This window comes from Panthera onca, chromosome C2 (genome assembly GCF_046562875.1).
Source record: "Panthera onca isolate mPanOnc1 chromosome C2, mPanOnc1 haplotype 2, whole genome shotgun sequence".
NCBI lineage: Eukaryota > Metazoa > Chordata > Mammalia > Carnivora > Felidae > Panthera > Panthera onca.
In genome coordinates this window covers 782,562-807,789 of record NC_138347.1, presented here as the reverse complement: position 1 = coordinate 807,789, position 25,228 = coordinate 782,562, and the positions used below count along the sequence as shown (strand labels likewise).

The following is a 25,228-nucleotide window of genomic DNA, read 5'->3' as shown; positions in this document are numbered from 1 at the left end:
CTACACGAGAGTTTGGTGACCCCGCCCTGTGCCGTGAGGGATGGTTCATGGGACGGTTGTTGACTTTGTTTTCCCATAGTGAAAAATTGAAGTATCTTTTCCAAATATGTATCTGCTGACCGGTGAAGAAATATTTACATGAACAATGACTGGGAAATCTGACAAAGCAATGGATTTGAAACATTTAAACCCTCGGAGGGCCGCTTGTAGGGAGATGGGTGAAGGGAGCGATTCCACAAGATGTCTGGGTTAGAAACAGCCCAGGGGGCTGGAAGGAGATTCATTCTGCCTGGCATTCCTGCTCAGACTTTCGTAAACTCGGCTGCAGTTTCGCTGTGCTCCACGCGAGCAGACCAGCGGCTGGCCCCCAAAACAGAGGAAGAAGCTTCCCGAGCCCAGGAGCCCAGAGGGGAGCGCAGGGCGTGGTGACTCACTCCCAGGGAGACCCCCGCCCTCCGCGCCGCCCCCGCCCCAGCTCCTCCTCCTCCGCCCAGCCCTCCGTCCCTCCCTCCGTCCCTCCTGGGCTGTGACTTCCCGGCGAGAGCAGAGACAGCTTCTCTCTCTCCCTCTGGTCGCGCCGCAGGCCCACCCTGACCTCTGCCCTCGCTCGATGGTGACACTCCGGCGGTAATATGAAGCTGGCCCATGCTCTGGTGCCTCTGCTGCTGCAGGCCTGCTGGGTGGCCGCTCAGGACGTCCCAGGCAATGACAGGGCGGTCGCCTTCCAGGGTGAGTGGCTGGCCGCATCTCTGACCCTCTGCTTCTGCCGTCCCGGGAACCTGGGCCAGACCCTTCCCTTGACATAAGAGCTGGGGTGCCTGGGGGGCTTGAAATTCTCCGACGCGGTCCGCGGCTCCCGTACCCCGGGTCCCCTCTGCTTCTCCGGTCTGAGGGGCGTCAGGCTGGGCCAGGGAGGAGGCCCCTATGGGGAGGGCGAGCACCACCCAGGCCTGAGCCTTCAGGGCTCCTCCAGCAGCGCGAGGGGCCGGGTGGGCGCTGTTCTTTCTCTGTCCCCCGTTCATTCCATTTGATTCCCAGCCTGGCAGGCAGTGGAGAAACTTGCCCCCCCCCGCCCTCCCCGTGCTGTCTCCTTGTTCCCAAGGTTCTGCCGACGAGGGAGGGGCTCCCTGCCCTCCAGGCACGATTCCCAGGACCCTCATGGGGGCTCTCACAGTCACCCTGCCCCTCACGGGGCACCTGGGGGAGGTGGCCTCTGTGTGCCCAGGGGGGTGCAAGGTGTGAGCCTCAGGCCCCTCCTCCCCACTCTTGGCCCAGACTGCCCTGTGGACCTCTTCTTTGTGCTGGACACCTCTGAGAGCGTGGCCTTGAGGCTGAAGCCCTATGGGGCCCTGGTGGACAAGGTCAAGGCCTTTACCAAGCGCTTCATCGACAACCTGAGAGACAGGTAGGAGAGGCCACGCCTTTACCGCCAATCCCACACTTCTGTGAGCTTCTAAGGGAGGGCGGTGGGCCTAGGGGCCCGGCAGGCAGAGTGAGCCCCCTTTCTCATGGAGAAGCCCTGGGTGGTGGCCAGGCCACTCATGCACCTCCCACGTCCACAGTGGTTCAGATGAGCCAGAAAAGGGCTGAGTTTGAGATGGACCAGACCAGTCGGCCTGGTCAGCCAGGAGCCTGGGGGTAGTGCTGTGATGGGGACTCCCAGGACCCCAAACGTGCCTCCCCGCTCCCCAGCTGCGTGAGTTTCAGGAGTTGGCGGGAGGCTCCGTGGCTCCGCCTTGTGCCTGAAGAGGGCACCCCTTGCCACTGCCTGGACGCTGACCTCTGCCCGTGTGGAAGGCAGAGTCTGAGTCCTGGACCCAACATCCCAGTGTCCTTAGTGTCCTGGTCCGAGGAGCCCAGAGGGCCTGCCAGCTTCGTTCTGGGTTTGGGGACAGCACACTTCATTCATTCACTTACTCATTCATCTGTCTGATGAGTCTGCAGCTGTGGGGGTGGGAGTGGGGGTGGGGAAGCACTGGCAGTGGGTGTGGCTGACAATAGGACACGCCCATGGGGGGGCAAGGCCATGGGGGGAGGGCCATAGTCAGAACCAGGCTCCTCCCCCATCCATTCAGCTGTGCAGGGCCCCAGCCCCAGTCCTTAGCCAGTCCCTGTTGACTGACTTGATGATCAGGGCACTGAGCTTCCGGCCCACCATTAAGGGGGTTGCAGGGACAGAGGGTGGGGGCTGCCCAATGTGGGGCATATGACCCGAAACCCTGAACTCAGCCAAGTGTCTGAGCCCCTGAGGTCCGATACCCCCTCCAGGTGCCTGTGGCCTCATTATTCAATTTCTTTTGCCTCAGTTTCCCCGCCTGTGAAATGGGGTGAGGTCTTCCTGCTCTTGATGCTGTTAGCGTCACTGTAAGGGCCTCGGTCACCCCATCTGCTGAACAGGCTGAAAGACGTCTACCCCAGGCTCCGATAGAGCAAACCGCTGAAAGCCTCCAGCCCAGGCGCACAGGGGCAGAGAGAGGCAGCCACTCAGATCCACGGGGACCCCCCCCCCACCAGTGTCCCACTTAGACCTGCTCTCCCCCTCCCCTGTCGCCCTGCCCCCCTCCCACCCATGCCATCCCTGCCCCGCCCCTGTGGCCCTGTCCCGCTTTCCCGATGCACACAGCTCCTTACCCAAGGACCCTTGAGATCAGGGGATACGGTGGTCACTCACTGGCTGGGGCTGGCTCTCCCGGCCACCCCCACCCCTCCATGCTGGTCCCAAGGGCAGGAACCCAGCATCTAGGGCCCACAGGAAGTCCAGTCTGGGCTTGCCGGCCCCTGCCTCTCAGGGTGTGACGGGGCCAGGCAGTCGGTCCACCTGTGAAATGGGAGACCGCACGCGGGGAGCCGGGGAGGGAGGCCCTGGAGGTGCCCGCGGCAAATGCAGCGCCAGGACCCGGGAGAGTCCACCAGTCCACCCTGTGCTTTGCAGGTACTATCGGTGTGACCGTAACCTGGTGTGGAACGCGGGCGCGCTGCACTACAGCGACGAGGTGGAGATCATCCGCTCGCTCACACGCATGCCCAGCGGTCGCGATGTACTCAAGGCCAGTGTGGATGCGGTCAAGTACTTTGGCAAGGGCACATACACGGACTGCGCCATCAAGAAGGGGCTGGAGGAGCTGCTCGTGGGGTGAGTGCCGTCCATCCGCAGCTGCGGTCTGGAAGCCCGTGCGTGTCCCGTGGAGGCTGCACGGCTTCCCGACGCAGCTCCCGGCCACCCCAGGAGCCAGTCCTGGTGTTCGAGGACATCACACTGATGGCCACCACCCAAGGGTCACTGTCCACCCCCGGGGCCCCCTTGAGCTGTCCGCTGTCTCAACCACTGAAGGTAGAGGGGGCCATGGGGCCGGAAGTGCCCCAGTAACTGCAGAGATGGTGTCTGCAGTCAGAGACAGAGACACAGACAGCAGAGTCTTCCTGTAGGGCGCCAGTGCCCCCCGAGCTGGCTCCACACACGACATCCGAGCTGCCACGGTGAATAGTCAACAGCATCTGTGGTTGACCGGGGGAGAGGATCCCCCCCTGGCTGCAGCTCAGCCTGGCCACAGCCTCCCATGCCCTCGGCCACAGCCCCCAGGTACTCCTGGCCACAGCCCCCATGGCCTCGGCCACAGCCTCCAGGTGCCCCCGGCCACAGGCCCCGGTGCCCCCCACTGGCCACAGCCCCCCATGCCCTTGGCCACAGCCCCCAGGTGCCCCCAGCCGCAGGCCCCGGTGCCCCCCTGGCCAAGGCCCCCAGGTGCCTCCGGCCACAGGCCCCGGTGCCCCCCTGGCCACAGCCCCCTATGCCCTCGGCCACAGCCCCCAGGTACCTCTGGCCACAACCCCCAAGTACCTCTGGCCACAGCCCCCAGGTGCCCCCGGCCACAGGCCCCGGTGCCCCCCTGGCCACACGCCCCCATGCCCTCGGCCACAGCCCCCAGGTGCCCCCAGCCACAGGCCCTGGTGCCCCCCTGGCCAAGGCCCCCAGGTGCCTCCGGCCACAGGCCCCGGTGCCCCCCTGGCCACACGCCCCCATGCCCTCGGCCACAGCCCCCAGGTACCTCTGGCCACAACCCCCAAGTACCTCTGGCCACAGCCTCCAGGTGCCCCCGGCCACAGGCCCCGGTGCCCCCCACTGGCCACAGCCCCCCATGCCCTCGGCCACAGCCCCCAGGTGCCCCCAGCCGCAGGCCCCGGTGCCCCCCTGGCCACACGCCCCCATGCCCTCGGCCACAGCCCCCAGGTACCTCTGGCCACAACCCCCAAGTACCTCTGGCCACAGCCTCCAGGTGCCCCCGGCCACAGGCCCCGGTGCCCCCCACTGGCCACAGCCCCCCATGCCCTTGGCCACAGCCCCCAGGTGCCCCCAGCCGCAGGCCCCGGTGCCCCCCTGGCCACACGCCCCCATGCCCTCGGCCACAGCCCCCAGGTACCTCTGGCCACAACCCCCAAGTACCTCTGGCCACAGCCTCCAGGTGCCCCCGGCCACAGGCCCCGGTGCCCCCCACTGGCCACAGCCCCTCATGCCCTCGGCCACATCCCCAAGTGCCCCTGGCCGCAGCCAAAGACGGCTCTTCTGCTGACCCCTCCCACTACCTGTGGTCAGGGGTCCCCCCGTCAGGGTGCCTCAGGGGAGCCAGGACCTGTATCTCCCCCTGGATATGTATGCGTTTTCCAAGATGGGGCTTGAGAGAAATGTGATCCCGCAAGCCTTTATTTTCTGTTTTAATATCCTTGATCATAGCCCACTTTATAGGCAGGACTGACAGAGGGAAACCCGTGCCCAGCATAACAGGAATCAGCCTTATGAGAGTTGCATTTGGGTCCGGGTCTCCCTCTGGGGTTCTGGCCCCCGGCTCCTCACCTCCCATCTTGGGGGGGGTCTCAGCTGTGTTCCAGGGGTACCCTGAGCTGTTAGGGTTGGTGGAGGGGGTGCTTGAGGGGCCTCACCACCGCCCACCCCCTTGCAGGGGCTCCCACCTGAAGGAGAACAAGTACCTGATTGTAGTGACCGACGGGCACCCCCTGGAGGGCTACAAGGAGCCGTGTGGGGGCCTGGAGGACGCCGTGAACGAGGCCAAGCACCTGGGCATCAAAGTCTTCTCGGTGGCCATCACGCCCGACCACCTGGTAGGAGCCCCTGCGGGGCCTGCTCTATGGAGGGGCGCCGGGCACAGCCTGCGGGGTGCAGAGGTGCAGGCATCGAGCCGCAGGGTGGGGGCCTCAGGAAGAGCAGCGGTGGGGCGAGGCCGGGCCCCTAGCGGCCATCAACCTTGTCCCTTATCCACACCAGGAGCCACGTCTAAGCATCATCGCCACAGACCACACGTACCGGCGCAACTTCACAGCGGCTGACTGGGGGCAGAGCCGGGACGCGGAGGAAGTCATCAGCCAGACCATCGACACCATCATTGACATGATTGTGAGAGACCGCTCTACCCTCGCGCCGGAGTCCGGAAGGCTGGGAAATCCTGTGGCCCTGAATATAAATTAATTCCACTTTTCCGTTTCACTTTTCAGAAAAACAATGTGGAGCAAGTGGTACGAGCCCCTCCCTTGCCCTCCCGTCCCCCTTCCCCTCTGTCTCCTCTGCCTCCCCCCTGCCCCTCCCTCCTGGGCCCCCCTCCCCCCACTGTCCAGGACATCACCAGCCCCGTCCCCACCGCGGGTGCCCGCCGTCGGAGCTCAGGCCGTGCGCTGAGCCCTGGTCTCTAACGTGTCTTCTGTCCTCCTGCAGTGCTGTTCCTTCGAGTGCCAGGTGAGTGTGGGGCCCCGCCCACCTTGGGGACACCCAGGATGCTACCTCGGGCTGACCTTTCTCTCCCGTCTTGCAGCCCGCCAGAGGACCTCCCGGACCACGGGGTGACCCCGGGTACGAGGTGAGTGGTCGCAGGCCCCCTGGAGGGAGAGAAGTGTGGAGTACAGCACTGGACAAATGTCCCTGCAACCTGGAGCCCCTGGTGTTGGGAACGCGGTGGGACCCCGGGCAGCTGTCCTGAGCCCCCACCGAGCACCCACTCACACTAGGTGTGGGGACAGAGAAGGAGCCCCTCCCCGAGCAGGTGTCCCCGACCATGGGGAGAGAGTCCAGTGACCCTGTGGCCGATGCCAGGGGCGAGTCTGGCCAGCTGGCCTCCCAGTCTGACAGCTGACCTCCCCATGGCAGAGGGGTGAGCATTCGCTGGTGCTTTGCTCCCCGAGGTCCACCTTCTTGTGGGCTGGGCTGCAAACGTGGGGCCCAAGGCCAGGTGTGGCCAACACTTACAACTTTGACCGCCCATCAAAGTCCAGGGTTCTGGCACTCCTAAAAATGTTAGATTGCATGGCCATGCGGCCATATGGGCACCACCCTCTGGAGCTGAGCCGGGCCCCCTCTCCAGCCCAGGAGCCCCGCATAGCAGCAGGAATGGGGTGGGGTGCTGGAGACAAAGGTTCAGGGGCCAGCCGGGCGGCATGGGGCAGCACAGGGTCCAGTGGGCTCTGTGGGAGGGAGTGTGTGCCCCTGACCTTGCAGACCCCAGGTCAGGACACAGGTGACAGGGAAGGAGCCTGAAAACCCTGAAGGCCGATGGAATATCTTCTTAATCCTTTTCTTGTGAGCAAGTTGGGGGTCCTTTCCATCTGGTTTTTAGAAATAAACAGAAATCATCCCCAAACTTGACCTGCTCTGTGTTGCAGGGAGAACGTGGGAAGCCAGGTCTCCCAGGAGAGAAAGGAGAAGCCGGAGACCCTGTGAGTGCCAAGCACCTGACCTCAGGGGTGGTGGGTGCTGACGACCTGAGGCTGAGAGAGGAGCCGGACTGTGGAAACTTCTAGAAGCATGGCTGGTTTCTGGGCACCATGGTCCTGTGGCCTGACCCTGAGAGGACATGGCCCCAAGGGCAGCGAACGCCAGAAGATGCCGCACAACCATTCTTTCCAGTACATTCTGCCCAGGCCTCCACTCAGGCCCAGCTCATGCCCCTCTCCTCCTAGGGGGTGTCCTAGACCTTCCCCATCACCCCTCCTCCTGGGCCCTGATCTCCCCTCTCCTCCCTGGACTCCACTGAAGAGCCCCCAGGACTGGGAGGAGGAGCCTTCACATCGGGGCTGCTCTCTGGGACTCGGGCCAGTGGTCAGCCAGCCCGGTCTCTCTGGCTGACCAGGCCTGAGCAGAGTGGGGGTCAAGACAGACTGGGGGGGTCGCTATGGCTGCCCTCAGGGCTGCCTAACATACCCCCTCCTCTGTGTTCCAGGGAAGGCCTGGGGACCTCGGACCGGTCGGCTACCAGGGGATGAAGGTACGTCTCCCCCTCCTCCTCCAGAGCTGCCGGCCTGTCCTGGGGCCCAGCGGAACACATCCGGGCTCAGCCCAGGGCATCGGGCCCCAGGACACCAGTGACACCCTCTTTCCTCCTCTGTCTGCTTTTTAGGGAGAAAAAGGGAGCCGAGGGGAGAAGGTGAGTAAGGCAGGGCTTTGGGGCACAGAGCCACCCCCCTCATGCACGGGAGCATGACACCGCCCATCTCCAGCGTGTCTGACCTGCGACAAGCTGTGGGGGACCCATCCTGGGACCCATCCCAATTCCCTGGGAGCTTGCCCCTTATTGGGGGACCACCCCCCTCACTCTCCCTTCCTGTCTCCACAGGGCTCCAGGGGATCCAAGGGCTACAAGGTGAGTGTGGGGGCAGGGACATGTCTTCTGCCCCAGAGGGGTCCTGTCTGACCTTCGTGAACCCTTCTTTGGCCTTTGTGCCTTGCAGGGAGAGAAGGGCAGGCGTGGCGTCGATGGCGTGGACGGCATGAAGGTAACCCCGCCTGGCGGGAGAGCTGGTGACTGGGAGGTGGCGAGAAAGGCAGAAGATATTTCCTGCCAAGCCCCGGGCCCCAGTGGACCCCAAGCCTCCAACCGTCGTCCTGGTGGTGCTTTCCTGGGAGGGGATGGATGAGCCAGAACGAAAGTCTTGACCTCTAAATCTGCCTTCCTCCCTCCAGGGGGAGATGGGGTACCCCGGCCTGCCAGGGTGCAAGGGCTCACCCGGATTTGACGTAAGTTGCATTCCGTCACTCGCATTTTAAGGCTAAGTTCTCGTGAGCAAATACGGACTCAGCCCTTCTGGAGATCTAAGAGGTCACGGGCAGGCTGTACCCAGCCCAGACCTGCCTTTTCAGCTTCTATTTGTGTGCAACCCAGTGGCTGCTGCTGAAGGCTGAGGACTGACCTCCCACAATTTCTTGTCAGGGCGCTCAAGGACCCCCAGGGCCCAAGGGCGACGCAGGTGCCTTCGGACTGAAAGGAGAAAAGGTTGGTGACGTCGGGCAGGCCTCCCTGGGTACCCAGTATGAATCAGAAACCCTCTTGGAAGCAGATTCTCCACCCACCCTGCAAGGACCGGGCCCCCAAGTGGGCAGGCAGGAGGCCGGGGTGGAGAGAGCGCAAAACCAAGCTACAACCAAGGGCACAGTCACCCAAGGGGGGCGCCCCCTGTGCCCCCTGCAGCCCCATGTCACTGAGCCTCGGACGCGCCCCGGGGTGCATCACACTGCCCGCCTGCAGCAGACAGACGAGGTGCCCTCAGGGCCTAGAAACCGTCTGTTCATGTGAAAGTCACCACTTAACAGCAAACAGGAGGCAGAAAAGTAAACAATGAGGACCCAAGGTTTTGAGTCCAACTTAGAGCACAGCTTTCTGCTGTTGGTGCTTTTCCGGCATTTTCAGCAGCAGGAAGTGCGAAGAAAGATGGAGAAGTAAGGTCGACTGAACGCGTCCTAACCACGCAGGCTTCCTGGACCGGATGTTCGGAATCCGGCCGATTGCTTTGTGGGCCCCGGACCTGATTTTGCCTTCGATGACTAGAAGTGGGCTTGCCCCTCTGCATGAGGGGGACTTGAACAGCAGACGACACGGGGAAGTGGCCTCTGCGGGATTCCCGTAGAGATATGGGTGGTTGGGAAGGTTCTCAGAGTCCAAGGTGTGCGTGGTCAGGGGGTGTGGCCCGAAGTCTGGGTGAGGGGGACCGGTGCGGGGTCACTGGTGGCCCAGGACGGCCGGGCGTAGCCTCCCGCAGGCTGACCTTTCTCATCATTCCAGGGTGCGCCTGGAGCTGATGGGGAGCCTGGGAGGCCGGGGAGCACAGGGCCCCCTGGGGATGAGGTGAGTGCTCACGGAGCCCCTAAAGCAGCCGGGGGTAGGGTGCGGGGGGAGCCGGGAGGGGCCCAGTCCTACCCTTGTTCTCCCCCAGGACAGACGGGGGAGGGGAGGGGAGGGCAGGAAGTAGGGAGGTGGAGGGGGGCCCGGGAGGGGCCACAGCCCCGGGCCCAGTCCTACCCTTGTTCTCCCCCAGGGCGAGCCGGGGCTGCCTGGTCCCCCGGGAGAGAAGGGAGAGGCCGGCGACGAGGTGAGCACCCCACGTGATCTCCTGTCCCAACTCCAGGCCCCGAAACAGAGTTCCCATCCCAAACTGATGTTGCTTGTTCCTCTTAATCCCAGGGAAACCCGGGACCGGACGGCGCCCCTGGAGATAGGGTGAGTGGGGTGGGGTGGCGTCTGGGCCGGCGTGGCCGGCGTGGCTGACAAGCACCGGGGCTTCCGTCTGAGCTCAGTAGACCTCAGTCTCTACGAGGCCGGCGTGTCTGGGGGGGGCTCAGCCCGTGCCCAGCTGGAGCCCCTTCCTCGATGCCGTGTCCGAGCTGCAGTCTCACCTCCGTCCGCTGCTCTCCGCACAGGGCGGCCCTGGGGAAAGAGGACCACGGGGGACCCCAGGCGTGCGCGGCCCCAGGGGAGACCCGGTGAGTCACTGTTCGTTAGGCTGAGACCCCACACACCAGGAGGGGGCCAGAGACTGCGGTCAGGTGAGGTCAGGCCATCAGCCTCACAGGACACATGTCACCAAGTCCCTTTGGCATCTAGATTTCACCCACACCCTCACCTGCTGTTTTCCCGACGTCTGTCTCCCCAGCTCTGGAAGTGTGGCAGCCCCCCCCCCCACCGACCCCGACCCCGGGGCACCTCGAAGGGTGTGAGCAGGGCGGAGAGATGGGGGGTGTGGGCCCAGATGAGGAGTGCAAGGGGCGGGGTTATCCCCTCCGCCCATCACCGATGACCAGCGTGTGCAGGGGAAACCACCACACACACACACACACACACACACACACAGTCACACAGAGACACACAGCCACACCGGGACTCACAACGGCCATCCCGGATGCAGCACCGGGAATAGTCGGTACAGCACTGGCTCCACACCTGTCACCAAGTGCACGGCTCCTCCCGTGTCACGATTCACTCAACTCACCATCACACATCTGAGCTTTTCCAAACATCTGCAGCCCCCCAGTAGCCCCTTAAACGTTGCAGACAGAGCTTGCACTCTGGAACGGTCCTTTCTTACAACTTGAAGAGCGGGAAAGTTGAGAAGCCAGGCCCACACGGACTTCGTGGTCACAGTGGCCCAGCAGGCTCGCCAAGCTGTGGCCTGTAGCGCAGCCTCCTTCCAGAGCTTTCTCTGGCCCTTGGTTCATTGGAAGGTTCTGCAGGAGCTGGAGGGCAGGCACTGGAGACTGTGCCTGGTTAGAGGAAGGGAGCGCCCACCCCCACCATTCCGGAGCCAGCAGGGAGGGATGATGGTCTTCAGACCTGGGTGAGGACCTGGCCTTCTCGCTGCAGAGCAGGGCAAGGCTTCATCTCATCCCGGGAACAGGACACCGCGGAGGCCGTGTGGTCCCTCTCGCTGTGACCAGCCTGGCAAAACCGCTCCTCCTGAGGACGTGTGTCTGGGTGTCCCAATGGGGAGAGCGAGCTTAGCCTGAGGCCAAGGTCACTGAAAGAGCGATTTGCTTTCTGCCTCGTCCTTGCTCCTTGTGCACTGCCCAGAACCCCCCGGCCCCCAGGAGGGCAGGGAGGGACACTGAAGCAGGGATAGCATGGCCTGACCCCTTCCAAGCCTACCGTGCTGAGATCAGGGAATGGACGGAAGGCCAGGCCACACCCCAGGAAGTGCCCAAAGTGAACAGAGGCCAGCAGGGGTTAGGCGGGGCTCCAGCTCCTGAGACCCATCAGTGAGCCTCATTGGACAAGCAGCTAACATCAGGGGCTGCCTCTTGAAACCCCGAGAACCTCCAGATGTCCGTGTGCATGGCCACTGTATATAAAAACCCAGGGGAAGGATGAGGCCAGGCCCACGGTGGAGGGCGGCCCTTCCTGGCTCTGGCCTCTGCTGGCTCAAGAGCTGCGGGACCCTCCGCCTTGCCTAGTGGCCGCCCGGGCAGCTTGGCCTCTCCTGGCCTCCACACTCACTGGCTCACTCCTCCCCAGGGCGAAGCTGGACCCCAGGGTGACCAGGGACGAGAAGGCCCCGTCGGCATCCCCGGAGACCCGGTAGGGAGCTGTGTGGGGGTGGGGGGCCATGTCGGCTGCCAGCAGAAAGGCTCCAGCAGCTCCTGGATTTAAGGGCAGTCCCTCTCCACTTATGACTCAGGGGACTTCCTGCAGGGGCTGCCCAGAGTCAGGAGCCAGCGGTGGGGGGCATCCAGGGTGCCCAGCTCCTGTGCCCCTGTCACCTGGCAGGCGTCTACCAGGATGCAGAGCTCAGGGAGCACACGCCCAGGCGCCCCCCCAAGCTCTGCCCTCAGAGTGGGTGAGAGGGGCGCCTGGCTCGATTGGCACTGGAAGATGGCAGCAAGGACTTGAGGGGCCCTGGGACCCCTGGAGACACCCCCTGGCCTGGTGGGGCAGGGTCACCCCATACTGGAGATGGTGTGTTTGAGCCCCCAGGAGACACCAGGTGAGGTGTCTTGGAATCCAGGTGTGAGATCCTGGCTGGAGGCAGATTTGAGAGTGTCAGTGCATGGAAGTTTCCAGAATTCCTGGATGTGACACCTTCCAGATGCCATGCTGGGGGGAGGGGATGAGGGGAGGAAAGTGGGGGCTGAGAAAGCAGAGGGCCAGAGCGGGTCTTGGCCTCAGATGGAGCATCGTTCCCAGCACAAGGGAGGGGTCTACCTTTCTGCCTCGTTGCCAGGAGGTCATGTTGTTCCAGATCAGGGAGGAGCTGTGGCTGTGGGCCTGAGGTGACCACCCCCAAAAAGAGCACACGAAGGGGCTGGGTGGGACATGTCCTCCCCACACCCTTCAGGGGACCCCCTCGGGTGGCCTAGACCCTCTCACCCTGCCCGCTACTCTGTGATGGGGGTCGCTCGCTGGGTGTTTCCAAGTCCTCCCTGCAGGGGACGAGGTGGCTGCCTGGCCTGCAGGAAGGACTCTGAGCTGAGACTGGGGACCTCCCAGTTGGCAGGAGGAGGGGACAGCAGCACTGGTGGGCAGAGAGTTCCAAACAGGACAGCAAGGACGAGGACAGCAGCTGCGAGTGGGGCCAACCTTGGCGGGGCCAGGCCTGGGGCTCTGGTGGGCCTGGGCTTGTGGCTTTGAGCGTTTGGGTGGCTTTTCTTGTGGAGAGAATTTGGAATTGGTATTTTAACAAAAAAGTGATTTAAAAAGCAGGAAAGAAGAAGCAGCCACAATAGGGTTGCTGAGTCTCCTGACGGTGCATTAAAAATGCACCTGGGTCCATTCCAGTGTGGGGTACAGGGGGCGTGAGCCCACTTCCGTGGACCCAGCTCGGTGGGAAACTCCTCGCACATAATTCCGAGCCGGGCTCTCTGGGAGCCAGCCGCTCCCGGGGTCTGTGGCCGCCTGTGAGCAGAAGAGGCACCAGAGGACCCCGGAGCTGCCGGCACAGAGCCAGAGAATTCTGAGAGTCTGGATCCCCCCTTCTTGGAGGAAAGGGGAGTAGTGTCTCTCAAGTAAAATAGGCGTAGAAGTTCCCTGGCTTGTAGACACAAGAGCCCGTAAATGGGCCACCTCACCTGTTTGGGAGAAGTGGTTAAATCAGTAACTCTAGCAGAAGAAAGGCTTGCGTGGAAAAACAGTTCTCCTGTCCCCGTGCCCCCCCCCCCCACAGGGACGGATTCTTACTTTCTTCTAAAATTTAGTTTCTTCTAGAATCCTTTCAGACAAAGCACGGGGTGTGAGAGAGCGTGGGGGTATGCGCGTTGTCTACACAAACAGCATCGCACCACGATGCTTTTTGCCTGATCCACCTGGGGACCGGCCAGGTCAGCCCCCACAGGCTCCACCTGTAAGCCTGCAGATGCCCCTGTCTGGTCCGTTGTCAACACGTATGCAGGCGGCTTCCGTATTTTGCTTTACAGAAAAATACTGAAATAAATATCAATGCCCATCTGTCTGTCTCTTAGCTCCTCTGGTCTCTCCATTTGCCCGATGATCCATCCGTCCATCTCGAAATACTTGCAAGGCTACATCCAGAATGTAAATTCTTAGCAGCATAATGTCTTGGCCAAATGATGTGTGTCCGTGTGTGTGTGCGCGCGCACGCGCGTGTGTTATTTGCCAAATACTTCTACTTGACCTAGCCCCCACTTACGTGCCCCCCAAGAGTGTAAAACAGCTGCTGTGTTCACACCTCTGCCCACAAGAGAGATTCCACCCTGTCTGGGTGTCTGTGCACCTTGGGAGATGGCCTTGTGCGCTCGTGCCTTGCGCCACGGTCTATGGGAAAGGCCGAGTGTGGTCTCTCGGGTTTCCGGGCCGACGTGTCCCTGTCTCAGGCTGTTCCTTCAGCGGTTGGTTCTCTGCTGGGTCTGTTTCTGTGCTGAGGTGCAGGAGGCTCCTACCCACAGACCTTTCTCCAAGTTTGCAGTTGCATGTGGCTCCGTCCCAATATCTTGTGGTTCAGGATGTCCCGCTCGTTTACAAGATTCCAAATACCTTCCCGCCTTTATTGTAGCCTTTGCTTTCTCTTTGATGCATCTGGAGGATCTACCAGGGTTCGAAGCGAGGCGGGCTTGACCTTTTCTGTGAATAGGGAGCCGGTCAGCACAACACCGACCTTTCCTGGCGATGGAGGACACCCATCGGGTGTCAACCTCTCTTCTCTGCATCTTTCTGGAATCCCTGCCCTCTTTCTGCCCCTGTTCTAATGAGGCGTCCTCCCAGGTGGGCCTGCTCCGGCCGCCTGCGACGTTCCCAGGCTCCCCTGCCTTCTTCAGACGGTGTCACTGCTCTACAGGATGGTCAGTGTGGCCAGGGCAAGCCGGCCACGATCTGGTCCTTCCCCGTGGCACAATTCAGGAAGTCGTTCAAGGCGCTAGGACATAAGACACTAAGAGGGGGAAGTGTCGCCGGCGTTTACTCCAGTAGCGCCTGCTTGTCCCAGAGTAACTGTCACTGTAAAGCCAGACATCACCAGAGACAGCCGGGGGCGGGGGAGGGTGCTGTGTCCCTCCAGCCCGTGGCCCAGCTGGGGAGGGCCGGCTCTCTGGCCACTTGTTCACCTGAACCCTCCGTGAGGGGTGGGGAGGTTAGGTGGCTGTGGAATCTGGTTTGTCCACACTGGACATCCGCTTTCCCGGCCGCAGCACAGTTTCTGCCCCCAGGGCTGCCCTCCTCCCGACTCCGTTGCAGCCCCACGACTCCAGACCAGCTAGGCAGTTGGCTTCTGTGCCAGGGTGTCCGTGCAGAAGTTTCTGGGAGATGTGTTTTCCCAGAGCAGAGGAGGGATCCAGAAACTGGAGGGAGGGGTACAGTCCCGCTGTAGCCCCTGCCAGGCCTCGCCTCTTGTCCCTGTGGGGGGCACCGCCACCTCCCTGTGCAGACGCCAGCACTGCCCACCAGGAGCAGGGGGGGCCCCTCGGGCCGCATCCCAGGAGGCGCCCACCCAGCAGGCCAGCTGCTGACGCAGCTCTGCAGAAACTGTCCCCAAGCGTGGCCCTCCGCTGTCTGCTGGGTGGCCGTATTCCTGTCTCCTGGGGCCCCGGACACAACTCCCACTGGCCTGGACTCCCTCCTGGCCCCCATTTCAGGTTCCCAAACCTACCCCTGGGAGCCCCAAGTCGGGGGCTGCTGGTCCTCGCGGTTGGCGAGCAAAGCCCCAGGTTAAGTGAGTGACACTGACACTGCCTGGGCCCAGGGCTGGACCCTCCTGTGGTCGCAGCAGGAGCCTCCCGGCTGACCTCTGCCTAATGGGACAGGCCAGATACGGGGAGTTGTGCGCCTTTGTGAGAGGGACTAGAGAAGAAAAGCCTCACCAGGAGGCATCAGCCTGATGATGGGGCTGGGAGACGGGCCTCCGAGTCCAGGGTCACGGCTGGCAGGGTCCCCAGGGGCCAGGCAGGCCAGCCGGCTCCGTACGTGGTTTGTGCTCACCCCTTTTTGGCCCTGGCTGGGTATGTCCCTGAAGTGCTCAGGGGACCAAGACTCTGGACCCAGAAAGGTAGGCAACTGGCCTCCAGGGAGAGGCGTAGACCAAGCAGGCCAGCCGGCATGGGTCTGGGGCCCGGAGGGCTGGGCTGGGGCTGAAAGGGGTCTGATAGACGTATCATCTTTGCAGGGTGAGGCTGGCCCCATTGGACCTAAAGGGTACCGAGGTGACGAGGGGCCCCCGGGGCCTGAGGTGAGTCGCCCTCCCTGCCCCCGGCCCCAGACCCTAGCCCCTGGAACGGCCCTTAGGACTGGGGAGCACCCCCAGTCTACACACACACACAAATGTTTTAGTGCATTTCATGGTATCTGTGCCTTTCAGGAAACATGGAAAATGCAGAAAAAAAATAAAACAGAGAATTGAAATCTAAACCATTACCACCCAGAGATAAATAATATAAACATTTTAGCTTATTTCTCTCCAATTTATTTTTCTTATTTCCATATTATGCCTTATAAATTTGGCTTCACAAAGTTTTTTTTTTTTTAATTTTGCCATTATGAATGTTTTCTGAAACCCTAAAGATTTTGTTAACCGCGGCTGACGCGTGCTTGCTCAGTCCCGCCCGTGCTGAGTCCCTTTGTCTCTCTGAGCTCTGGGGTTGGAACTCCCAGCCCCGGAGGTAACGGTCAGTAGGCACGTAGTGCCACTTCTGGTCCTGTCCTGGGGGTGCCGTCTGGGTGGGTTACTGGGCAGGAGGTATGGACTCCCCACCATCCCTAGGATGATGGATTTAAAGATCCTTCTTTTAATCATGGCTGTGCTGCTGAGTAGAAACGTTGTTTTATTTAACTCGGCCTTCGTTTTCCGCAGAGAGGTGCTGTGCGTCCGGGACCGCACTGCTCACTGCCTGGATGTCCGCTTAACTTTCCCAAACCCCCTCCTCCCCTCCTTAGGGTTCCAGAGGGGCCCCAGGGCCCACAGGACCCCCCGGAGACCCCGGGCTGATGGGCGAAAGGGTGAGTGGCGGTCCCAAGGGCCTGGGTGGGGGTGGTGCCAGGCTGCTGGGGCCTGGGAAGCCACGGTTCGAGCCCCGGGCTCCTACCGGGAAGAGCGTGCATGTGGGGCCTGAGGGCCCCGGGCGCAGTGTCTGGAGACGTGCGTCCTCCACAGGCGACTGTCCCCTCTGTGTCTAGGGGCACCACGGGCGCTGCAGCCACCGTGGTCCCCGTGGTCATGGTGCTCCCCACAGGCACTGCCCCTCCTGCTCCAAAGTCTGGGGACACGCAGGGCAGTCCTGGGCAGGAGGCTGCCTTCCCGGCTGGAGAAGCCCCTCGGGGCACCATCCCGAGCCCGGCGATTCCCAGTGACAGGACTTGGTCTGCTCTCCACAGGGGGAAGACGGCCCACCCGGAAACGGCACTGAGGGCTTCCCCGGCTTCCCTGTGAGTGCCCCAGACTCCTGTCCTAGCACCCCCTCTGGCCAGCCGGGTTGGACCCAGGACCATGGGCCGGACCGGGAAGCCGTGGCTGGGATCATCCAGTGGGCACCCCCCCACCCCAGCCAAATCAGAGCCCGGCCTGACTGTCCCGCCTTCCCCTGCAGGGCTATCCAGGCAGCAGGGGTCCCCCCGGGATAAACGTGAGTACACGCCCACCATCGGGCTCCTGGTGTGTTCACAGGCACGTGCACATGCGCGGGACATACACGCACACGTTCACACGTGTCCCCGGCACAGGCTTGGAGCCGAGGCCCCTCCCACGTGTGTCTCAGCCCGTGGGTGCCCCTGCCTGGCCCAGGGGTACACCTGGCCACCGGCACTTCCCTCTGGGCTCCCAGGGGCTCAAACCTCGGGGTGTCCTCTGGTTGGCACTCAACCGCAGGAACATGTGCCTGCTCTGGCGGGTCACTGTGTCTCCTTTATCTTGTCCTTGTAAAACTTCTGCTTCTTAGAAAGGAAATGCAGTGTTGTGACTGACAGTAAATAAGGCTGACTGAAAAGGAAAACCTGGTGGAGGAGACGGCTGGCCGGAGGCCGGTGCCGGGTGGGAGAGCCCCGGTCGAGGCCCTCGCCTGAGTGAAGATGCGGCCCTGCCCCCCGCCCTCCCCGGGAGCCCAGGCCCTCGGCACCCACCCCACCCCTGGGCCAGGGTCCCAGCCACACACGCACACCTGCCCCTCCGGACCCTCCGCCACAGCGACCGCGTGTTCCCCTGTCACCCGCAGGGCACTAAAGGCTACCCGGGCCTCAAGGGGGACGAAGGAGAAGCCGGAGACCCTGGAGAGGACGTGAGTGCAGAGCTCACTGGGGAGGTCGGACGGTCACCGCCGGGGGTTGTAGAGGGAGGCAGCCGTGTGCCGCCAGGGCTGCTGAGGCTCTGAGGGCAGGCGTGGAGCCATCGGGGCACAGTGAACACGGACAGAATGCAGCAGACAGCTAGTCGATGGTGGTTGTGGCTGGTGACACTGTGCCGTTCCCTTCCAGAACAACGACATCGCACCCCCAGGTGTCAAAGGAGCCAAGGGATACCGGGGCCCTGAAGGCCCCCAGGTGAGCGGCTGCGGCCAGCCGGGGTAGGGCACACTGGCGCTCTGAGGCTGCAGAGGGGCAGGGGTGGGAACTGCGGGAGTGGGTCTCCGGGGAAGGCTTCGGGGAGGCTGGCACTTTGACAGCAGGGTTGGGAGGGAACAGGCAATTTCAAGGGTTGTGGGGAGATCAGAGAAGGGGGAGCAGCCCGTCACCAGATGAGGGGTGAAGAGAGTGCAGCAGAGCCCGGGGTGGGTGCCTGGGGGGTCCCCTGTCCATCAAGGTGGCACAGTCAGACTGGGGCAAACTATCCTCCCGGTGGGGAGTGCCCAGATGGTGAGGGCCATGCCCGGCCCACCTGCTGGCCCCCGGGCAGGGAGTAAGTGGCAGCCAGTGATTACAGAATGATGGCAGTTAGGGACTCTCCACCAGCCCTGAGCACGCAGGCCTTCAGGGGCTCCTAATGGGAAGCGGGGTCAGCCCGAAGGCCAGAAGGGTGAGGGGGGGCTTGCTCAGGGCTCCCATCAGATCTGCAGCTCAGGAAGTGATGCGCCCTTGTCACTTTTTTCCGGTCCTTCCTCGGACAGGGACCCCCAGGACACACGGGACCACCAGGGCCGGATGTAAGTGGGTGTCTGTGAACGTCCCTGGGGGGCTGACCACTCTGGCTAAGAATCCCGTGGGGTGGGGAGCCATGGCGGCAACGGGGGCATGAAATTGCCATGGAGGAACACGGGGTGACCACAGATCGGTGACCACTTCAGGTGCCCCTGCTGCGGGGTGCCTAATACTCTGAGTCAGAGCCGCTATCCCAACCCAGTCCCACTGTGGTCCGCGGGGTGGCAACTGGGGCACCAGTTGAGCCCCTGGTGCCTGCGTCTCTTCCCCTTCAGGAATGTGAGATCTTGGACATCATCATGAAAATGTGCTGTGAGTATCTCTCATCTTTGAATAATTGTCTCAGTTGGAAGGAACTAGGTCCCACCGGCCCCAGCGCCCACTGCTGGTGCCCACGGAGGGACCATTTGAGCTGCGACAGGGAGGGAGACAAACAGGAGGGGTGGGAGTGCGCCCCACCCACAAGAAAGTCCCCAAAGGTGGAGGGCAGGGGTCAAGCCGCTGTCACCCCCACCGCCCTTCCCCGGGTGGCCCGAGCGCCAGGCAGAGCAGCCAACCCTGGTGAGGGTGGTCCAGGCGGGTGGGGAGCTGGCAGAGGGTTTATGGTCTTATCTGTAATACGCTGTGGGATCTCGACTGGAATGTAACTCGTTTCTCCTCTTTTCCCCAGCTTGCTGTGGTGAGTCATTTGAATGTTTCTTGAGGGTTCCCTGTGGGTGGCAGGGCTATGCCCCCTCCTCCCAGTTTATCCTGTAGAGCAGCAGGGGACCTCACGCCCTCACCATGCCACCGTGGCCTTGGGGCTCTGGCCTGTCCCTGTCCTCGCCGCAGGGACCCACGCGGCCAGCCGCAGGCAGGGGCCAGAAGCCCCGGGGTCCCGGCTGGGGGTGCAGCTCTGCTGAGGGGGGCCCTGGGAGGCGCCAAGGGCTGACCCCTTCCTTGCCTGCAGAGTGCAAGTGTGGCCCCATCGACATCCTTTTCGTGCTGGACAGCTCGGAGAGCATAGGCCTTCAGAACTTTGAGATCGCCAAGGACTTCATCATCAAGGTCATCGACCGGCTGAGCAGAGACGAGCTGGTCAAGGTGAGTCACACCCGCCCTGGTGCTTCCCAGGGACACCAGGCTGGGAAGGGGTGGGTCCCAGGGCCCTTGTTCCTTAAAAGCTATAACCTCCACCCCCCAGAGTGTGAGTGTGGTGGAGGGGGGCCTGTGGGCCAGGTCGGCCTGGGACAGATGGTGGGTGGAGGGGTGGCTGCTGGGACCCCCACGTCCCCTCCTGACCTTGGCGTGTGACACGTGCAGTTTGAGCCCCAGCAGTCGCACGCAGGGGTGGTGCAGTACAGCCACAACCAGATGCAGGAGCACGTGGACATGAAGACCCCCAACATCAGGAACGCTCAGGAGCTCAAGGAGTGAGTGCGGCGTGCCCGGCCAGCCCCGCCCCCAGGCAGCCCGGCCCCGCCCCCCGGCCCCGCCCCGGCACTGACAGCAGGTGCTCTGGCCCCACAGAGCCATCAAGAAGCTGCAGTGGATGGCGGGGGGCACGTTCACCGGCGAGGCCCTGCAGTACACGCGGGACCGGCTGCTGCCACCCTCCAACAACAACCAGATAGTGCTAGTCATCACGGACGGCCGCTCAGACACCCAGAGGGACCCCACCCCGCTCAGCGTGCTCTGCGGCCCGGACGTCCAGGTGGGGCCACCCCCACGCCACCCGCCGCCCCTCCTGCCCCCCCCCCCCGGAATGTGGGGGACCTTCTCCACCGGGGCCACGCCGACACCGCCCCTCCCCTACAGGTGGTCTCCGTGGGCATCAAGGACATGTTCGGCTTCGTCGCGGGCTCCGACCAGCTCAACGTCATCTCCTGCCAAGGCCTGGGGCCCCAGGGTCGGCCAGGCATCTCACTGGTGAAGGAGAACTATGCCGAGCTGCTCGAGGACGCCTTCCTAAAGAACATCACCACCCAGATCTGCATAGGTGGGCTCGGGGTGGGCGCCGCGTGGCCAGCACGCGCCGTGCTGGGAGGGCCGCGTCAGGGCTGCCGAGGCGAGGCTCTGCTCTCAGCCCCGCCACCTCCTGGCCACAGGGGCCCGGCACCCCCTGCCGGCAGCACCAGGGCCTCCCCACAGGCCGCCTCGCACTGGTGCTTGAGGACGCCGTGGCACAGCTCCCACGCTCCCAGTGCGGGCGGCACCGTGCTTGTCGCACTTCCTCCCGTGAGCGCTCGTGCTCGCCGTGGTCCCGGCAGGCGCATCCACACGCCGGGGCAGGGGTTGGCCTCGGAGCCCGAGACCGCTCAGAGGCCCCCGCCGCAGAACACGCCTTTCTGGGCCCGGCCCGATGGTAGAGCTGGGTCTGCAGCGCAGGCAGCTGGTGGACGGCCAGACCAGCTGCCGCGGTCAGATACGCCTGCCTGCAGCCACCCGGTCGGTGTCGCCCGGGGACAGTGTGGCGCGGGGTGTCTGACCTGCAGACCGTCCTTTCTCCTCGCTGAGCTTCGGCCAACCCGTCCTCGGAAGGGGCCCGGGCTCTGCCCCACCCCCCGCCCCTCACTGGGTTGGTGTGAGGGCCACAGAACAGCAGGCGGGGGCCCGGCCCAAGACCTCAAGGCCCACCCTTGAATGGGGGGCACCCCTTCTCGGCGGGGCCGAGTGGGCCGAGTAGATGCTGGCCAGGCGTCTAGGAGTGCCACCTGTGCACGTGGCTACTCCACGCCTGCCATGCGGGAGCTTTGCCGCCATTTTTGCTGGGGGGTTACAGCCGGGAGGGTGGTCCGTGAGATCACTGGCTTCACACCGCATGGCGTTTTTCTCTCTTACAGACAAGAAGTGCCCAGATTACACGTGCCCAAGTGAGTACCTGGGGTGTGTGGACAGGGTGCCGGCGGGGGCTCCCGGAGGAGGGCGAGAGATAGGGGGAGCCCAGGGCGGCCGAGTCGGGAGGCCCCGGCCGCGCACCAACACGACCCCCCACCCCGCAGTCACCTTCACCTCCCCGGCCGACATCACCATCCTGCTGGACGGCTCGGCCAGCGTGGGCAGCCACAACTTCGACACCACCAGGCGCTTCGCCAAGCGGCTGGCCGAGCGCTTCCTGACGGCGGGCAAGACGAACCCCTCCCACGACGTGCGGGTGTCGGTGGTGCAGTACAGCGGCCCCGGGCAGCAGCAGCCAGAGCGCGCGTCGCTGCAGTTTCTGCAGAACTACACCGTGCTGGCCGGCACCGTGGACAGCATGACCTTCTTCAACGACGCCACTGACGTCAACGACGCCCTCGGCTACGTGACACGCTTCTACCGCGAGGCCTCGTCCGTCCCAGCCAAGAAGAGGCTGCTGCTCTTCTCTGACGGCAACTCACAGGGGGCCACGGCGGCGGCCATCGAGAAGGCGGTGCAGGAGGCCCAGCGGGCAGACATCGAGATCTTCGTGGTGGTGGTGGGCCGCCAGGTGAACGAGCCGCACATCCGCGTCCTGGTCACGGGCAAGACGGCCGAGTACGACGTGGCCTATGGAGAGCGCCACCTGTTCCGCGTGCCCAGCTACCAGGCCCTAATGCGTGGCGTCTTCTACCAGACGGTGTCCAGGAAGGTGGCGCTGAGCTAGCGCCGGGGCCCCTCCCCCACTGCGAAAACGGGAAGTAAGATGTGACGTGAATGTTCCTGACCAACCTGATGAGCTGGATGTTTCTAAAGGAAAGGCTTGAAAAGCCGCGTGTGTTTTGCCCGCCCCTGGGGTCCCGGGACCCTGCCAGCACCTGCCCTGCTCACCGTGTTAGCATCCCCCCACCCCCAGCAGGCTCTGAATCCCCGAAGCCGCTTCCCCCTTCCCTGTCTGGGGGGTCGCTTGAGTGCGGCCTCCCCTCCCGCACCTCCCGCATAGTCTGACTTTTCTCACTAATCCTGCACAATTCTTTAGTTAGCATTTCATGTACACTCTCAAAAGTCTGCTAGTAAATTCGTGTGAGACGGTGGACGCTTCGTTTTTGGAAAGCCAAGGTCGAGAGCATTTTTAAAACCTGACCCCTGATGAGTAGACTCCTCCACATAAGGTTCTCCTCCCTCAGGGCTCAGACCTTGGTTCCTGAGGCCTCGGGCCACAGAGCTCAGGGCAAGCGAACGCTTACACGCTGACTGGTGTCTCCAGAAAACGGCAGAAAACGGTGACTCCCCAACCCGAAAACCCCGAGAACAAAGGTGCTACCCTGTAGACCCCTGCCCCATCTACTCAGAGGCCTGGACCCCTGGGCCACCCAGTGACACAAAGCGATGTGTTTAAAAAAAATAATAAAAAATAACCCAAAGCTCTTTTTCCTCAAGAGAGTGATTGGTTCCACATTTTATTCAGGATCCTGTTTATTTGTTAGTTTTATTTTTACTCCTTCCTGTGTATTTTCTGTGTCCATATCAGAGGCTTTTTGAAATAAAAGTTTTCACTCCTCTGTCCGCGGTCATCTTTCTGTGGAGTAAAAAAATCCCAGCAGACCCGCACTTCCCACAACAGGAGGAGACCGTGGAGATGGTCGGGGGTCCGGTCAGCAGGCTGACCTCCTGCTTGGCACCGGACGGACAGCCCTCTCTGGGGTTGGCGGAGGACTGTCCACGGATGGGGAGGAGCAGGGAGGGGCCCTGACACCCTGCGCCACAAAAGCAGAAGCGCATTAGGTCTCAGAGGGCTGGGAGAGCTGGCCGGATCCAACGAGACGAAACCCCAGAAAGGCCAGCCTTCTGGCACCAGAAACAGCCTGCGAGTCCCTGAGGAGGAGGCAGCGGGACCAGCGGGCCCCGTGGAAAGCTGCCTGGGAGACCCGGCCCGGGTCCAGAGAGAGGTGGCAGGGGGCCGTGGCTGTCCCTTCACAGGAACGGCCCTGGCCTCAGGAAGGTCAGAGTGGACGGGGAAGCACAGCCTGGCCCGGATTCCCGAGGAAGAAACACACGGCCACCGGGCCCCCGAGTGCTCGGCGCCCTGCTGCAGGGCCTGCCAGTGGACGAGGGGAGGGGGTGGGGCCGGCGCACTTCGGCCCCAGGGGTAAAGGAGGGCAGGTGTGCGGGCACCACAGGCACCAGGGCCAGTAGAAGCGGGTGGCGGGAACTGCACGGGGTCCTAACCGGGGGGGGGGGGGGGGGGAATCCTGACAAGAAGGGGCAGGGACGGGACACCCTTCACCGGACACACGTGGAAAGCCGGGCAGTGGGGCCAGGGCATGACTCCAGCAGAGAACAGCACCCCCACATAGCATCGGTGGGTGTCAGCACAGTCTGCAAGGGAGTCTCAGAGACACCCAATCTCAGCCCCTGCACTGACATCACACATGCACGTGACGAGAACCAGAGAGCTGCCAGCACGGAAAGTTTCCATTCACTCGGCCGACATCCCGGGGGCCTGTTTGCTGCAGCGTGACCCCAACGTTCGCCCGCCCGTCACGCCCTGCGAGCCCCCAGCCTGAGGGATGTCCCTGCAGCGGCCACAGATCCTGGCTCCTTCCCCGCCACCTGCAGCCTTGTAACCTCGAGCCGGTCACCTGCGCCTCACCTCACTCTCATGAACTGCAAAATGGGCTCATAAAACCGTAACAGCCACCTGGGAGGGCCGCAAAGAGGCCCGAGGCCACCTGGTGCCCATCACGGGAGGCCAGAGGGCTGGCTGGGGAGGACAGCAGGGGTCCCGGTGAAGAAGGTGCCAGCTCCAGACCCTCCCCTCGACCCTCCAGGCACAAGTTCCCTCCTGGTTGCCCCAGGTCTGCACCCTGGTCAGGTGGGGTCTGTGGGTTTTTCCTCCTGCCTGGGAGGGGTCATCCGAGACCTCTCCTGAGGGAAAGGGGGAGAGCTGAAGTGTGTGTTTAAGAAAGGACCGCGTCTGTAATCCCTGAATCATCTCTCTAACTGGAACCGGTGGCTGAGAACCCAGGTCTGAAATCAGGCCACACTTTGTTCCCTGCTGTACTTCTTAACCCCTCGCCTCCCGACATCCACGAGGAAAACATAAGGAGCCCCCTTCACATTATGCAACCTGACATTTAAAAAATAGGTTATGAAGGAAACTGCAGGCTCCATCATGCCTGTGTCCGTTCCAAGTTTATGAAAGCAATATTTTAGATCATGGCATGAAGTCTTGAAACATAAGTGCAAAGCCAGCTACCCTGTGATTGTAAGGGGGGTAGCGATCCCTGTTCCTGGGTCAGGAGCAGCCGGTGCCCAGCAGCTCTACCACCGGCTCCCCGAGCTTCCCCTGCACACCGTTGGAGCTACAAGGCACGGGCTTGGGGGAGGTGCCGGACGCCGCCAGGGCGGCCTTCCGTTGTCACTCCACTTGTCCTGACCCACAACTGCGGGGGCCAATCCCAGGCCTCTCCCCAGCCCTGCCACTCTCCCCTTTAGGAGCCTCTGGGCGCCGTTCCCTCCTCCTCCTGGGAAGAGTGGTCCTCGAAGGAAAAGGGAATGGAGAACTGAGGGAGTGCTCGGGGAGGCTCCCTGCCAGCCCCCACCTGCTGACCCAGGAAGCTCCCCACACGCTGTCCACCAGCTCGGGGGTCCCATTGTCCCGGCCTTGCCCCACGACACCCCCACAGTCCGTCTCTCCAAGCGTGAGGGGAGCTGGAGGCCCCCCACCGGCAGACCACCACCGCCCACCCATGAGCAGCTCTCCCTTCTCAGTGCCAACAGCCTCGCTGTCCTGGGTCTCGGCGGTGCGTTCCACCTGGACAGCGTGAGGCCCGCAACCCTTGCTTCCTTCACTCACATTCGTCAGATGTCTCTCCACGTCCTTCGCTTTTGATCTCTCCAGCCGCATCGTTTTAGGTGCACATTTTGTAGATGGCCCGTAAAGGCATCTTTCCACCCATTCTGACAGTCCTTGCTGCTTATAGAAAAATCAAACACATTTACATTTGCTATTACAACTG

At 62.8% G+C, this 25,228-nt stretch overlaps 1 protein-coding gene across 1 annotated transcript; it reads left to right on the top strand.

Annotated features, from left to right (window-relative positions):
• The first annotated feature begins 509 nt into the window (after window positions 1-509).
• COL6A1 (collagen type VI alpha 1 chain) lies at window positions 510-22,768 on the top strand. Its single transcript, XM_060640664.3, has 35 exons — window positions 510-729; window positions 1,276-1,405; window positions 2,933-3,133; window positions 4,956-5,115; window positions 5,279-5,407; window positions 5,506-5,526; window positions 5,723-5,743; window positions 5,820-5,864; window positions 6,664-6,717; window positions 7,221-7,265; window positions 7,398-7,424; window positions 7,614-7,640; window positions 7,729-7,773; window positions 7,961-8,014; window positions 8,208-8,270; window positions 9,057-9,119; window positions 9,310-9,363; window positions 9,456-9,491; window positions 9,692-9,754; window positions 11,280-11,342; window positions 15,373-15,435; window positions 16,140-16,202; window positions 16,578-16,628; window positions 16,790-16,825; window positions 17,411-17,473; window positions 17,670-17,735; window positions 18,299-18,334; window positions 18,605-18,641; window positions 19,000-19,008; window positions 19,279-19,412; window positions 19,632-19,741; window positions 19,839-20,022; window positions 20,127-20,307; window positions 21,152-21,181; window positions 21,311-22,768. Exons 1-35 carry the CDS (start codon window positions 633-635, stop codon window positions 21,931-21,933), a joined length of 3,084 nt encoding a protein of 1,027 aa, XP_060496647.1. The 5' UTR covers window positions 510-632; the 3' UTR covers window positions 21,934-22,768.
• Window positions 22,769-25,228: the final 2,460 nt, after the last annotated feature.

Coding starts and splice junctions, on each gene's coding strand:
- COL6A1 (XM_060640664.3), top strand. CDS start 633: ATGAAGCTGGCCCATGCTCTGGTGCCTCTGCTGCTGCAGGCCTGCTGG. Junction 7,266..7,397: donor TCGGCTACCAGGGGATGAAG/GTACGTCTCCCC, acceptor TCTGCTTTTTAG/GGAGAAAAAGGGAGCCGAGG. Junction 8,015..8,207: donor AGGGCTCACCCGGATTTGAC/GTAAGTTGCATT, acceptor ATTTCTTGTCAG/GGCGCTCAAGGACCCCCAGG.